The sequence below is a fragment of the Zeus faber genome (assembly GCF_960531495.2).
Source record: "Zeus faber genome assembly, chromosome: 19".
NCBI classification, from domain to species: Eukaryota; Metazoa; Chordata; class Actinopteri; order Zeiformes; family Zeidae; genus Zeus; species Zeus faber.
The window spans coordinates 20,027,865-20,040,970 of NC_137206.1; the positions used below are offsets into that span (position 1 = coordinate 20,027,865).

At 45.9% G+C, this 13,106-nt stretch overlaps 1 protein-coding gene across 1 annotated transcript in view; it reads left to right on the forward strand.

Annotated features, from left to right (window-relative positions):
• dnah5l (dynein, axonemal, heavy chain 5 like) overlaps positions 1-13,106 on the forward strand; it is a gene marked incomplete at both ends in the record, with an annotated part of 47,633 nt that overhangs the window by 9,102 nt on the left and 25,425 nt on the right. The window contains 28 exons of the mRNA XM_080020433.1: positions 232-319; positions 452-575; positions 1,090-1,265; positions 1,473-1,565; positions 1,763-1,866; positions 2,094-2,190; positions 2,273-2,353; positions 2,435-2,689; positions 4,810-4,959; positions 5,396-5,514; positions 5,597-5,733; positions 6,314-6,476; positions 6,881-6,992; positions 7,105-7,233; positions 7,389-7,588; positions 8,214-8,367; positions 8,891-9,001; positions 9,088-9,243; positions 9,404-9,532; positions 9,698-9,913; positions 10,005-10,151; positions 10,345-10,517; positions 10,668-10,738; positions 11,149-11,256; positions 11,419-11,606; positions 12,177-12,371; positions 12,558-12,692; positions 12,942-12,999. Coding sequence (XP_079876559.1) covers positions 232-319; positions 452-575; positions 1,090-1,265; positions 1,473-1,565; positions 1,763-1,866; positions 2,094-2,190; positions 2,273-2,353; positions 2,435-2,689; positions 4,810-4,959; positions 5,396-5,514; positions 5,597-5,733; positions 6,314-6,476; positions 6,881-6,992; positions 7,105-7,233; positions 7,389-7,588; positions 8,214-8,367; positions 8,891-9,001; positions 9,088-9,243; positions 9,404-9,532; positions 9,698-9,913; positions 10,005-10,151; positions 10,345-10,517; positions 10,668-10,738; positions 11,149-11,256; positions 11,419-11,606; positions 12,177-12,371; positions 12,558-12,692; positions 12,942-12,999 — 3,869 coding nt within the window. The remainder of the gene's footprint in view (positions 1-231; positions 320-451; positions 576-1,089; positions 1,266-1,472; positions 1,566-1,762; positions 1,867-2,093; positions 2,191-2,272; positions 2,354-2,434; positions 2,690-4,809; positions 4,960-5,395; positions 5,515-5,596; positions 5,734-6,313; positions 6,477-6,880; positions 6,993-7,104; positions 7,234-7,388; positions 7,589-8,213; positions 8,368-8,890; positions 9,002-9,087; positions 9,244-9,403; positions 9,533-9,697; positions 9,914-10,004; positions 10,152-10,344; positions 10,518-10,667; positions 10,739-11,148; positions 11,257-11,418; positions 11,607-12,176; positions 12,372-12,557; positions 12,693-12,941; positions 13,000-13,106) is intronic.

Sequence of the window (13,106 nt, forward strand, 5' to 3'; positions counted from 1 at the left end):
GATATTATATTAGTGGGTGCATATTGTTTTTATATTTGATTATATAACATTTATTCAATAAAAATAATATGATGTAATATTATCATAGTTTTTGATGATAAGTTGTGAGTGTGTGTGTATGTGTGTGTGTGTGTGTGTGTGTGTGTGTGTGTGTGTGTGTGTGTGTGTGTGTGTGTGTGTGTGTGTGTGTGTGTGTGTCTGTGTGTCTGTGTGTATGTGTGTGTGTGGCAGTCAGAGCCAGCAAGTAGAAAGGTGTGTATTTGAACTGATGGAGGAGTTGAAGAACAAGTTGAAGCCAACAGACACAGTTAATCTGGAGGTACACACATGCATCATCACACACACACACACACACACACACACACACACACACACACACACACACACACACACACACACACACACACACACACACACACATGATCACACATAGCTCTCCTCTCCTCCTCAGGGTTCTTATCAGTGTCTCGGTCCAGACGTGAAGCAGAAGACTCGCTGTCAGTCATGTCTTCCTTGTCGCTTCTACAACCTGATGGGCAGCATCTGCCAGCGCAACACAGATGCCTTGCTCCAAGGTCAGGGCAAACCCCACACCCTTCTTTCCTACTTTGCCATCCTTCACTTCTTCTCTGACTTTGTTATACCTCCTCCTCTTCTTTTTTATTGCCTTCACTGTTAAAGCAGTTTACCTGCATGGTATTTTTGTTTGGCACTGCACTTTTTCCACAATATTTGTACTTGTGCTCTTTTCTTGACCTAAAGTTGACCATAAAGCTTAGACCCTGCACTTTTGCTTTAAAAAAGAAAAGTGATGATTTTATAAGAGATTCTCATATAAAGTAATTTTCCCTTTAATTCAATATTCATAGATTTTATGATGGAAAATATTTACATTTACTTTTTAAATGTAAAAGATATATTTAATGTAGTTGTGTTATGGAAAATGTATTTTAGGGGAATTTGAAAATGAATCTTTTGGAATATATTTTTTGGATTTTAACACAATTTTAACAGTTTTTACCCATCTGTCTTTAAGCTATCTATCCAAGCCTTGGAAAGACATTAAATTAAGAATATTCCTCTCCCCAGCCACCAGGTCATCTCTAGAGGCCCTCAGGAGGAGGCTGCATGTAAGCAGCGCACACCCCCCAACCTCCTCCCCGTGGACCCCGAAGGGCCCCGAGGGCCCGGCTCCTCTCCTCAGGGCCTCCATCCAGCTGGCGATCCCCAACATAGTCCTCAGACCAAGCCTGGATGACATACAAGTACATGAGTGCTATTTCCGTATACAGTGTGTGTGTGTGTATGTATTATTATTTATAATATATTATAATGGGTTTTTTTTCCATTTCTTGTCATGTGTTTATTTGAGTGTGTGTGTGTGTGTGTGTGTGTGTGTGTGTGTGTGTGTGTGTGTGTGTGTGTGTGTGTGTGTGTGTGTGTGTGTGTGTGTGTGTGTGTGTGTGTTACAGAGCACAGTCAACAAGGCGGTAAACATCATGCTGTCCATGGCCAAAGACATTCCCCTGTGGACGTTCGCCCACCTGCACCACAAGCAGCTCCAGGTACAAATCAAACCCAACACACACTTTTATTACCTGTTTCCTGTCAGTGTCCAATCAGAAGTGATGTTCACCCCTTGTCCATCTCTCTCTCCCCCTCCTCTCTCTCTCTCTCTCTCTCTCTCTCTCTCTCTCTCTCTCTCTCTCTCTCTCTCTCTCTCTCTCTCTCTCTCTCTCTCTCTCTCACCCTCTGTCCTCAGATAGAGCAGGCAGCCGTGAGGGATGCTGGAGACGAAGGACCCATCAAGCAGCTGGTTCTGAGGCCTCTGGACCGGCAGCTGGCCGAGCACAAAGACGTCACCAAGTCAGTCCCACAGTCCCCGGCGCGTCCCATTTGTGTTTGTGTTCATAGTCTGCTTGTGGAAGCGGGAAAGAACCTGGTTTGGAAATGGGGATCGTTTCAAAATCGTTTTTTAAAGTGAACTAAAAAGCAAACTACCTCCCTATAAATTGATCCATGGGCACTTGTAAAGTGTAAAAACTCGTAATTGGATCGAGTCCGTGCTGATATGTTGCGTCTGGTTCAACCAGGTCTGTCATCCAGCTCGGCTCTGTGGTTTCCTCCCTAAAGACTCAAGTTACTGACACACTGACGCAACTGTCACACTTCTCCACCCTCTGGAATCAGGTGTGTGTTTTTGTAGAATTGAGTGTGTTGCCATGTGCTTACAGTACATGCGTGGTAAACATTCTCTCTAAACTTTCTTCAGGACCCAGAGAAGCAGGTGAAGAGCTTCCTGGAGACCGATCCCTCCCTGACAGAGTTCAGCTCCCAGATCTCGTCCTACTCTGTAAGTGGAAGTCTGTAAGTTCTGCTTCTGGTCTGGTCCGGTCCAATTTGTCACTCGAACCCATGCTCCTCCTTCGTTCAGAAGCTGGAGGCCCAGATCGAGGAGCTCCCCGCCTCCTGGACCGTGGGTTCTGTGGTGCTGGACATGGACCAGCTGAAGCTCTCCCTGACCCAGGAGTGCCGGGTGTGGAAGCGGGCGTTCGGCGTGGCGCTGAGCCGCCGCGCGTCGGCCCAGATGGACGAGGTTTTCTCCTTCATCGACAGCCTGACCAAGCGCCTGCAGCGTCCCATCGCCGACCTCGACGACGTCCGGGAAGCCATGGCGGCGCTTAGGGAGGTCTGTGGTCCTCCTCTCATCCCCCTTTCCTTTTGTCCTTTTTCACCTCTTGTTAAAGCTAAACAGCTATATACTTTGTCCGTGGACGGACTAATCGTTATAGAGGAAATCGGAGACCCATACTTTAGGTTGATAAAGTATTTAATCTTGTCACTGGAGAGCTGAGCTTTTTATACGGTCTTCTTGGAGTGGCGAAGCTGACGAGCTGCTGGGATGATGGTCAGCAGATGTTGCGACGCCTCTGCAAAGGTCATGCTGATAAGACAGTTTTGCTGATGGGGCAGTTTCGTTGAGACAGACTATCTGTTGAGGTTCCCGTCTTTTATGATCGAGACATGTTGCCTTTCTCCTCTTTACATTAAGGCACAGAGAGTGACTAGTTCATGTCTTTTTTAAGACATGAACTCTACTCAGCCTTTAGAAGGCAAGCAGAGTACACATCCATCGTACAAAAGTTCATGTGAAAAGCATAGCAAAACATAGACACATACAATTGTGTCACACTTCTCCACCCTCTGGAATCAGGTATAGATCTGTGTGCGTTTTTGTAGAATTGAGTGTATTGCCATGTGCTTACAGTACATGCGTGGTAAAATTTCTCTCTAAACTTTCTTCAGGACCCGGAGAAGCAGGTGAAGAGCCTATTCTTCTGTTGTCTCAGCTTTCTGTCCATGTGGTGCAGTGGTACTCAAACTTTTAACAGTCATGTACCCATGTCACGAGAACCCCCAGCACCACGGACAGCTCTCTATAATGTTTTTGTTTTGTTACTTCTGCTGCATAAATGGGTGACATTGACGTTGGATTTCAAACAGGGGATCTGCACCTAAACTCACGCACAACATAACACATAACAAGGTCAACAAAATTGGTCGGTAACAAACTGGAAAATAAAAATAACAAATGTAATTTTTTTCTTAAATTTAAAATTACATTTAGCTATAGCAGGTCATTCATTATTTGTTACTGAGGGCATCAGCTGATGCACGGTTACACCGTGTGTGTGTGTGTGTGTGTGTGTATGTGTGTGTGTGTGTGTGTGTGTGTGTGTGTGTGTGTGTGTGTGTGTGTGTGTGTGTGTGTGTGTGTGTGTGTGTGTGTGTGTGTGTGTGTGTGTGTGAGACAGAGGGAGAGTGAAACGACAAGGAGAGTGCATGAGATGAAGTGAGACACTGCTTCCATCACAATACATTGAATTATTGTCTGGGGCAAATATAACCAAAAGAGCAACTTCAATTACGCCAATTCAAGGTTACAAGGTTCGTCATTTAGAAATGTAACCAGTGGTGCTCAGATGGTCCAGTTACTCAAGTATTCATCCCTTTTTGCTTTTTCTTATTTTTAACATAATTAATGGATTGTGTAGGCGATATTATGTTCAGGCAACATTTGAGAAATGTGTTCCACCGAAATTCATCGACCCGTCACGATTCACACACTGTCGGTTCCTTTGTATCCTAATTGATATTCTGTGAACACTATCCCTTACATATTAGACATTGTGATAATATTATCCTGTTGTTACACTAGGGTGCAAAACATCACTGCTTTGGAAGGTTAATCACAGACTTTTTCGCATACCCCCTCGATCAATCCCTGTGCCCCCGAGGGTAAGTGAACCCCACTTTGACAACAGTGGATGTAGTGGAAGCATGTGTCTTTATTGGTTTATTTTTTTTAATAGGGAAAATAATAAATTGATGAATGAGAATCTATTCATTTATTCATTCATTCATTCAATGCCTTATTGCTCTTCTTACCTTATTCTGTAAAGTTACATCCAGTTATTAAAATGTTTGACCAGCCAGCCCAATACGATTTTGGGATGGATATTCAGCTGACGTTGATGGATTGATTGATTGATTCATTCATTCATTGCCTTATTCATCCAATTACATTGTCCTGCAAAGCTATTAGAATGTTTTACGATCCGGTCCCAATATTATACTTGTTGGATATTGAACTGATATTCGGTTCATTCATTCATCCATTCCTCTATTCATTCATTACCTTGTTCCGCAGATTTTTGGCTGTCCAGTCCAATACGATTTTTTTGGATATTAAGTTGATATTTTGTTTTTAAGTTCGTTCATTCAATTTGTTCATTCGTTCATCATCAGTTGCGTGAGGCGGAGATCCGTGTCGACGCCACCATCGGCCCCGTGGAGGAGTCCTTCTCTCTGCTCAACAAATACCAGCTCTCCTTCAGCGACGGCAACGCGGAGAGAGTGGACGGGCTGAGCTACGCCTGGAAGAACCTCAACACTCTGGTACTGGAGGGGTGGAGTGCTTCTGAGGGGAAGGGGATATTTCTTACATGGATGGATGGATGAATTGCTTATAGGTAGAAATCGTTACTTGATCAGAACTTTTTGATGCAGAATTCTGTTTTATTAAGGCAATTTTGGTGGTTTATTGTCTCACTTTAATATATAATTTAATATTTAATATCTGCAAGTGTAATATTCAAATTCATGTATAAAATACTAAAATATACTATTTTTGTTGCAGAGTAAATATAAAACAAAATCCGGCTGAAAACCTGTGGTGGTAATATTGCTTTGGTTATTATACAAAAGCTTTGAGGAAATGGAGCTTCAAATGTTATCATATTATTATTATATTCTGATATGGATGGAAGGAAGGAATAGCTGACCTCGACTAATGTAAAGACCTCAACCTTGACCTTGACTCTGTGTCCTCCAGGTTCTCCAGAACCAGAACACCCTGGTAAAGATCCAGCCCACCATGAAGGCCGACCTGCTGTCTGGAGTGGAGCGCTTCCGGAGAGAGACAGACAGGTTCTACACAGACTACAATGAGAGGTACACACACGCACACACGCACACACTCACACACACGCACGCACACACGCACGCATACTAATCAATATTTGTGTGTGTGCAGGGGTCCAGGTGTGGATGGTCTGGCTCCCACTGACGCCAGTGACCGGCTGCAGAGTTTCCAGGCCGAGTTTGACCAACTGTGGAGGAAATACACAACTTACTCTGGAGGAGAAGAGCTGTTTGGACTGACTGTCAACGGTCTGACCTGTCTGTCTGTCTGTGTGTCTTTCTATTGGTCTGTCTGTCTGTCTGCCTTTCTGTCTTTCCATCCGACCTCCATTGCTTCCCGCTTCCCTGCCATATATCCCACCTGACTTCCATCTATGCTTCCTTGCTTCATTCTTTCCTTCTGTCTATCCTTTGTTGCTTCCTCTTTCCTTCAATGCCGCCTTCCTTCCATCTATCCCTCGTTCCATCTATCTATTCTTCCTTCCATCTATCCTTCTTTGCTCCCTCTTTCCTTCCATGCTTCCTTCCTTCAATCTGTCATCCTTCCTCCCTTCCTTTCCTCCTCCCCTCCTTCCTCCAACCCAGTGTATGCTCTCTCTCTCTCTCTCTCTCTCTCTCTCTCTCTCTCTCTCTCCTCGCTCGCTCTATCCGGAGCCGCAGAGGATCAAGAGGCAGTCTCTCTTCCTTCCTTCCTTCCTTCCTTCCTTCCTTCCTTCCTTCCTTCCTTCCTTCCTTCCTTCCCTACATCCATCCTTCCTTCCTTCCCTCCTTCTTTCCTTCCTTCCTCCCTTCCTTCCTCCCTCTAACCCAGTGTGTCTCCCGTCTTCAGAGTATCCCGAGCTGCAGAGGATCAAGCGGGAGCTCTCCCTGCTCTCTAAGCTCTACACTCTCTACAACTCGGTCACCGGCAGTGTGGCGGCGTACCAGCACGTCCTGTGGGCCGACCTCAACATCGACAAGGTCAACGCTGAGCTGCAGGACTTCCAGAACAGGTAGAACGGTGCAGAGGGGAGAAAGAGGATGGGGTTATGACGTAGAGAGGACTCATTGTGGGCAATCTAAGACGAATATAGATGTACTGGAAAGCTTTGAGTGCTTAATATTAGAATGCAATGCAGCTATTAACATGGTGTATGGAAAAGTCAGAAACAGTTGAAAAAACACAATATTACAGCTACACATTTTGTTAAAATGTGTTAAAAATCAAAACATTTTTCACTACCATGGCTTTCACCATGGGTCATACACATGTATATGGGAGTCAGTTTATATACTTAATCACATAATCACATAAAGGACTCACTTTGGCACGAATTCCAACCACTCCACCTTTTATTTCATCTACCGCGCTCTTCACCTCCGTCTGTCGTCTGCCACTGCGATCCTGTCGTTGCAGGATCCGTAAGCTGCCCAAGGCGCTGAAGGAGTGGCAGGCCTTCAGGGACCTGAGGAAAACCCTGGACGACTTCACGGAAACCTGCCCGCTGCTCTACATGATGAGCAACAAGGTCGGCTTTTCAACTTGTATGGCCTGGATTATTATTATTTTTTTGTTTCTCCGTCTGTTCTGTGATTTATTTGGTTCCCTTTTTTACTTTTCCCTCCTCTCCTGTCCCCCAGGCCATGCTATCCAGACACTGGGTTCGTCTGAGTGACACCACCGGTCACGATTTCCAGGTGGAATCAGATACTTTTTCTCTGAAAAACATCTTGGATGCGCCGCTGTTAAAACACAAAGAGGACATTGAGGTACTCCCCCAGAATGTGCTGCTCTATGGAGAGTCACAATATTTGAGTGGATGTAACTCTGTGTGTTTGTGTGCGTGTGTGTGCGTGTGTGTGTGTGTGTGTGTGTGTGTGTGTGTGTGTGTGTGTGTGTGTGTGTGTGTGTGTGAACCCCAAAGGATGTGTGCATCAGTGCGCTGAAGGAGGGAGACATCGAGGCCAAGCTGAAAGACGTGGTGGCAGAGTGGAGCAGCCACACGCTCACCTTCGCCCCGTTCAGGGCGCGGGGGGAGCTGCTGCTGAAAGGCTCCGACACGGCGGAGAAGGTTGCGCTGATCGAGGACAGCCTGATGGTGCTGGGCTCGCTGCTCAGCAACAGGTGCAGATTCATAAGCGGTGCATCCTTTGCGCCGGCGTTCTTTGACCGTTGTGAATAAGCCAAGGGGACAGAGACAGCAATGACAAATTTAAACTCGATGCTCAATATTTCGGTCGCGCAATAACGGCAGTGAATCACAGCAGCACAGAGTGCAGCTTTACTGAGAGAAAATGGCGGAAATGGGTTCTCTATTTGTAGTGTATTTGATATGACATTTTATCACTTTTGGCAATGGAGGAACCCTGTTCAGGGAGAAAGAATGAGAGATAAGAAAAAAATGAGATGAAGGAAGAATGAGAGAAGGTAAGAAAGAGAGACCATTATATAAATAATAAATTGGTAAAGACACAAAGAAAGAACGGAAGGAACAAAGAAAAGCCATTACAATAGAATAAGAACATTCTATGGAATGATGAAAAAAGAGAAAAATAATGTTTTCTCGGTTGTATGTCTGGGTCCAGTCTGGTACAAATTATTCCAAACCGGAAAACAACAAAGCGCACCTGCAGAAGCAAACCTACAGTTATTCCTCCAAAATATGGAGGGATGGAAGGTACGGTGAAGAAATGAAAGGAACGGCTCCTGTAAGGGAACTGAAACTGAGACAGTATCGTCCGTCTCCCAGGTACAACGCTCCCTTCAAGCCGTCCATCCAGCTGTGGATCCAGAAGCTGTCTAACACCAGCGAGGTCATTGAGAAGTGGGTGTCGGTTCAAAACCTCTGGATCTACCTGGAGGCCGTGTTCGTGGGGGGAGACATCGCCAAACAGCTGCCACAGGTCAGAGTAAAGAAGAGGTTGAATGGATAGGTGGATCGATAGGTGTACATACAGTATATATATTTTACATGTTTTGAATAACAGTAATGTCACATTTTTTCAAGCTACTTTTTGCAATTGCCGCAGTGCCTCCAAAATGTAACGTTGGATACAGTGAGTTTCTAGTAGGGAGCGACACAGCTTCCTGTTTCTAGTCTTGTTGACGCTGATATAGCCAAAAGAGTCAATGCAACCCTGAAAAACCTGATGAAAGGCACGATGTTCGCATTTTTTTAGTACAACATATAAAGACTGTCTGATTGTAATGTGAGCGTCCAATTTTCAAAAAGGGATATTTAACATAACATATTATTGTAATGCCTTAAACGTCTGCCCCATTGGACTTCATTAAAGTACAGTGAGAGGCTGCGGCAGAGTGGTACATTTCTCAACAGTCAATCGTTCAGCGTAAATGGTGGGAACCAACATTTTAATAAGGCTCAGTTCAAATATAGCTTCCATATGCATGAACTATTGCCTACAGGAGGCCAAGCGTTTCCAGAACATTGACAAGTCCTGGGAGAAGATCATGCAGCGCGCCCACGGCATGCCGGTGGTGGTACAGTGCTGCGTGGGAGACGAGACGCTCAGCCAGGTCCTCTGAACCGCATCAACACACACATACTCGATGTCTGCGGAAGAAAGAAAAATATTAATTTCAATCATTCCTGTATCCTCCAGCTCCTCCCCCACCTCCTGGAGCAGCTGGAGGTGTGTCAGAAGTCCCTGTCTGGTTACCTGGAGAAGAAGAGGCTGGTCTTCCCTCGGTTCTTCTTCGTCTCCGACCCGTCTCTGCTGGAGATCCTAGGGCAGGCCTCGGACTCACACACCATACAGGTGCCGCCAAAACACACACTCACACAGACAAACGCACACGCAAATACACGCATTCATTATGACACTGAAACAATATCTTCTCTTGACTCTCCATTATTATTTTGTGTGTGTGTGTGTGTGTGTGCGTGTGTGTGTGTGTGTGTGTGTGTGTGTGTCGAAGGCTCACCTGCTGAGTCTGTTCGACAACGTTGACAGACTGGCCTTTAACGACAAGCTCTACGATCAGATCCTCACTTTCCAGTCCCAGGAAGGAGAAAGCGTCGACCTGCACCAGCCCGTCCTGGCACAGGTGTGTGTGTGCACAAACACTCTCACACACACACACGCACACACACACACACGCTCCGACATATTCACGCTCACACATATACACACACACACACACACGCTCACACACACACGCTCACACACACACGCGCTCACACACACACACATAACTGTGCTGTGTTTCCAGGGCAATGTGGAGGTGTGGCTGGGTCAGCTGCTGGACGGGATCAGAAGCACCATGCACAGCGTCATCCGCCGCGCCCACCACGCCATCAGCGAACCGGGACTCAAGCTCCTGGAGTTCCAGGCGGCCTTCCCGGCCCAGGTCGGCCTGCTGGGCCTGCAGATGATCTGGACCCGGGACGCGCAGGAGGCCCTGGTGCTCAGCAGGACCGACAAGAAGGTCGGCGGAGCTCGGATCAGGGTTGGATGGATCCCTACTTTCAATTCCGTTCCTTAAAATTCCTCTCCTGCTGTCTCTCGTTGGCCGGCAGATCATGCAGACGACCAATCAGAGCTTCTTAGACATGCTGAACGAGTTGATCGACATGACGACCAGCGATCTGAGCAAAAACGAGAGGACCAAGTACGAGACCCTGATCACCATCCACGTTCACCAGAAAGACATCTTCGACGATCTGGTGGGCGGAGAAGATGAGACGGATAGACTCTTCCTTTCTACCATTTTTATTCCTTTGTTATTAATTGTATTTATTCCATTTTACATGTTTGTTTGCTTCTTTGTCGTCAACCTTCTTTGATTCCGTATTTTGCCTCTCTCCCAGTGGGACCCAGCTGACTTGTTTCTTTTCTCTCTCTGGATGCTCGTCAAAGGTGCGCATGAACATCAGGTCGCCGTCGGATTTCGAGTGGCAGAAACAGTCGCGGTTCTACTTCCTGGAGGACACGGACCGCTGCGTGATCCAGATCACCGACGTAGAGTTCACCTACTGCAACGAGTATCTGGGCTGCACGGACAGACTGGTCATCACCCCCTTGACGGACAGGTCCGCCGTGCGGAAACACACACACACACACACACACACACACACACACACACACGCACACACACACACACACACACACACACACACACACATCAGAAATCCTATTCAATGCAGCTTTTAGAACATTAATATGGGATATGGTCCATCCAGGTGCTACATCACCTTGTCCCAGGCCCTGGGGATGAGTATGGGTGGGGCTCCAGCTGGACCAGCGGGAACAGGTAAGACCAGGACAACCAACCTCTGACTCCCAAACTGGAACACACACACACACGCGCGCGCACACACACACACACACACACACACACACACACACACACACACACACACACACACACTGAAAAACCAACCTGAAAGCTTCGTTACTTAGTGTGGAATGTTCCTCACAAAATATTCACATATTACATGAACATGACATGTATTGAAGCAACAGATCAAGGTCTCGTCGTGTCGTCGTGTGACCAAAACATTCAATGCAGCTTGTCCAGTTGTCAACACTGATGCCGTTTCCTGGTATGTGTGTGTGTGTGTCTATTTCTCTCTATGCCTCTTTGCGCATATGTGTATGTGTGTGCGTGTTTCTTCGTGGTTGTGTGTCTCTCTCTCTCTCTGTGCGCGTGTGAATTTTCAGGCAAGACGGAGACGACTAAAGACATGGGCCGCTGTCTCGGGAAGTACGTGGTTGTCTTCAACTGCTCTGACCAGATGGACTACCGGGGGCTGGGACGAATCTACAAAGGTGTTTGTGTCTGTGCTTTTGTTCATAAAGTAGTGTGTATGTTATTGTGTGTTTGTGTTGTCAGTGCATGGGTCTATATATATATATATATATATATATATATATTTATATATATATACACACAGTACATACAGTATTTAAAAAAAAAAAATTTTGGTGCAGGTTTGGCTCAGTCGGGCGCCTGGGGCTGTTTCGATGAGTTCAACCGCATCGAGCTGCCTGTTCTCTCCGTGGCCGCTCAGCAGATCTACATCGTGCTGCAGTGCAAGAAGAACAAGAAGAAGCAGTTTGTCTTCACCGACGGAGACCTGGTGAACATGGACCCAGAGTTCGGCATCTTCCTCACCATGGTGACCATTTTGGGAGTGCGGCGGTTATGGGATGTTGCCTGAGGACCAGGAAGTGGAAAAAACTGTCGCGCCCTTGAATCTGTTGTTTAAACAACTTTGAGGAGACACTTTGAGGTCATCCATATTGCGGTTTTCTCGTTTCTGTTGTAAACCGATCCTTGGCTTGACTTGTGAAGCTGTCAATTGTCCGTACATTTATGCATGAGTTGTGATTGCGAGGGTATTTTAGATATCTTTATCAGCGGTTCCCATCCCTTTTCGACTTGATCATCTCAAAAGTGTCTATGTCAAATAACAGAAATAGTTATTCAAATCTTTATGTTTTCCCATTAATTTGGCAGCCCACTTCCAGTCCATGTGGGCCTCTAGTGGCCACTAGGGGCCCCCATGTTGATAATTGCTGTTTTACTGTATACTGCAAATCTAACAGGTTCCACATGCACAATATTTATTGTTCTAAATAAATGTCATATCAACTTTTTATATAGTGTGAACGGCTTCTCAAAGACCCCGGACAAAATGTAAAAAAGCAATTTTAACAAAGTGAATTAACCTCCGTTTCCCGTGTAGAATCCGGGCTACGCGGGCCGCCAGGAGCTCCCCGAGAATCTGAAGATCCAGTTTCGCACGGTGGCCATGATGGTTCCCGACCGAGCCATCATCATGAGGGTCAAGCTGGCCAGCGCCGGTTTCCGTGACAACCAGGTCCTCAGCCGAAAGTTCTACACCCTGTACAAGCTGTGCGAGGAGCAGCTCTCCAAACAGGTGGTGCTTGGAAAATACTACGACCACCAATACCGCTACTACATCTATTTATAAGAACTCTATTTGAGTTTTTTTTTAGTTTTTTTTTACATATTTATGTATTTATTTATTTATTATTTTATTATTATTGATAATTATTTATTCTACATCTGAAGAGTTTTCCTTCCCGTATGTGCTTGGGTTCAGGTCCACTATGACTTTGGTCTGAGGAACATTCTGTCGGTTCTGAGGACGCTGGGGGCGGTGAAGAGAGCGAACCCATCAGAACCAGAGAAGACGGTGGTCATGAGAGTCCTCAGAGACATGAACCTCTCCAAACTGGTGTGTGTGTGTGTGTGTGTGTGTGTGTGTGCCATGGTGGTGTATAGCACTCATAGTAAGGATCCAGTTTTATGGTTATGGATAATGATCTTTTTAATGAAACTTCTCCCTGTTATGCTGCTCCCCTCAAGGTCATTTATCTTCCTGATATCTTTCCCAATTACTGTTTTCATGTACACAATACTCTGACACCCTTCTTCTGACTTTCTCCCCAATTACCTCACTTTCTCTTTCTCCTTCCGTCTCTAGGTTGATGAAGACGAGCCTCTGTTTCTGAGTTTGATCAACGATCTGTTTCCTGGGATCGGTACGTTCTTTCCAGATGTCAATGAGACACTCCAGGTTGATTTACACACCTGAGTGTGTCACCGAGTCCACTTGCTTTGTTGTGTTTCTGTCTCTTCTCCACTCTTT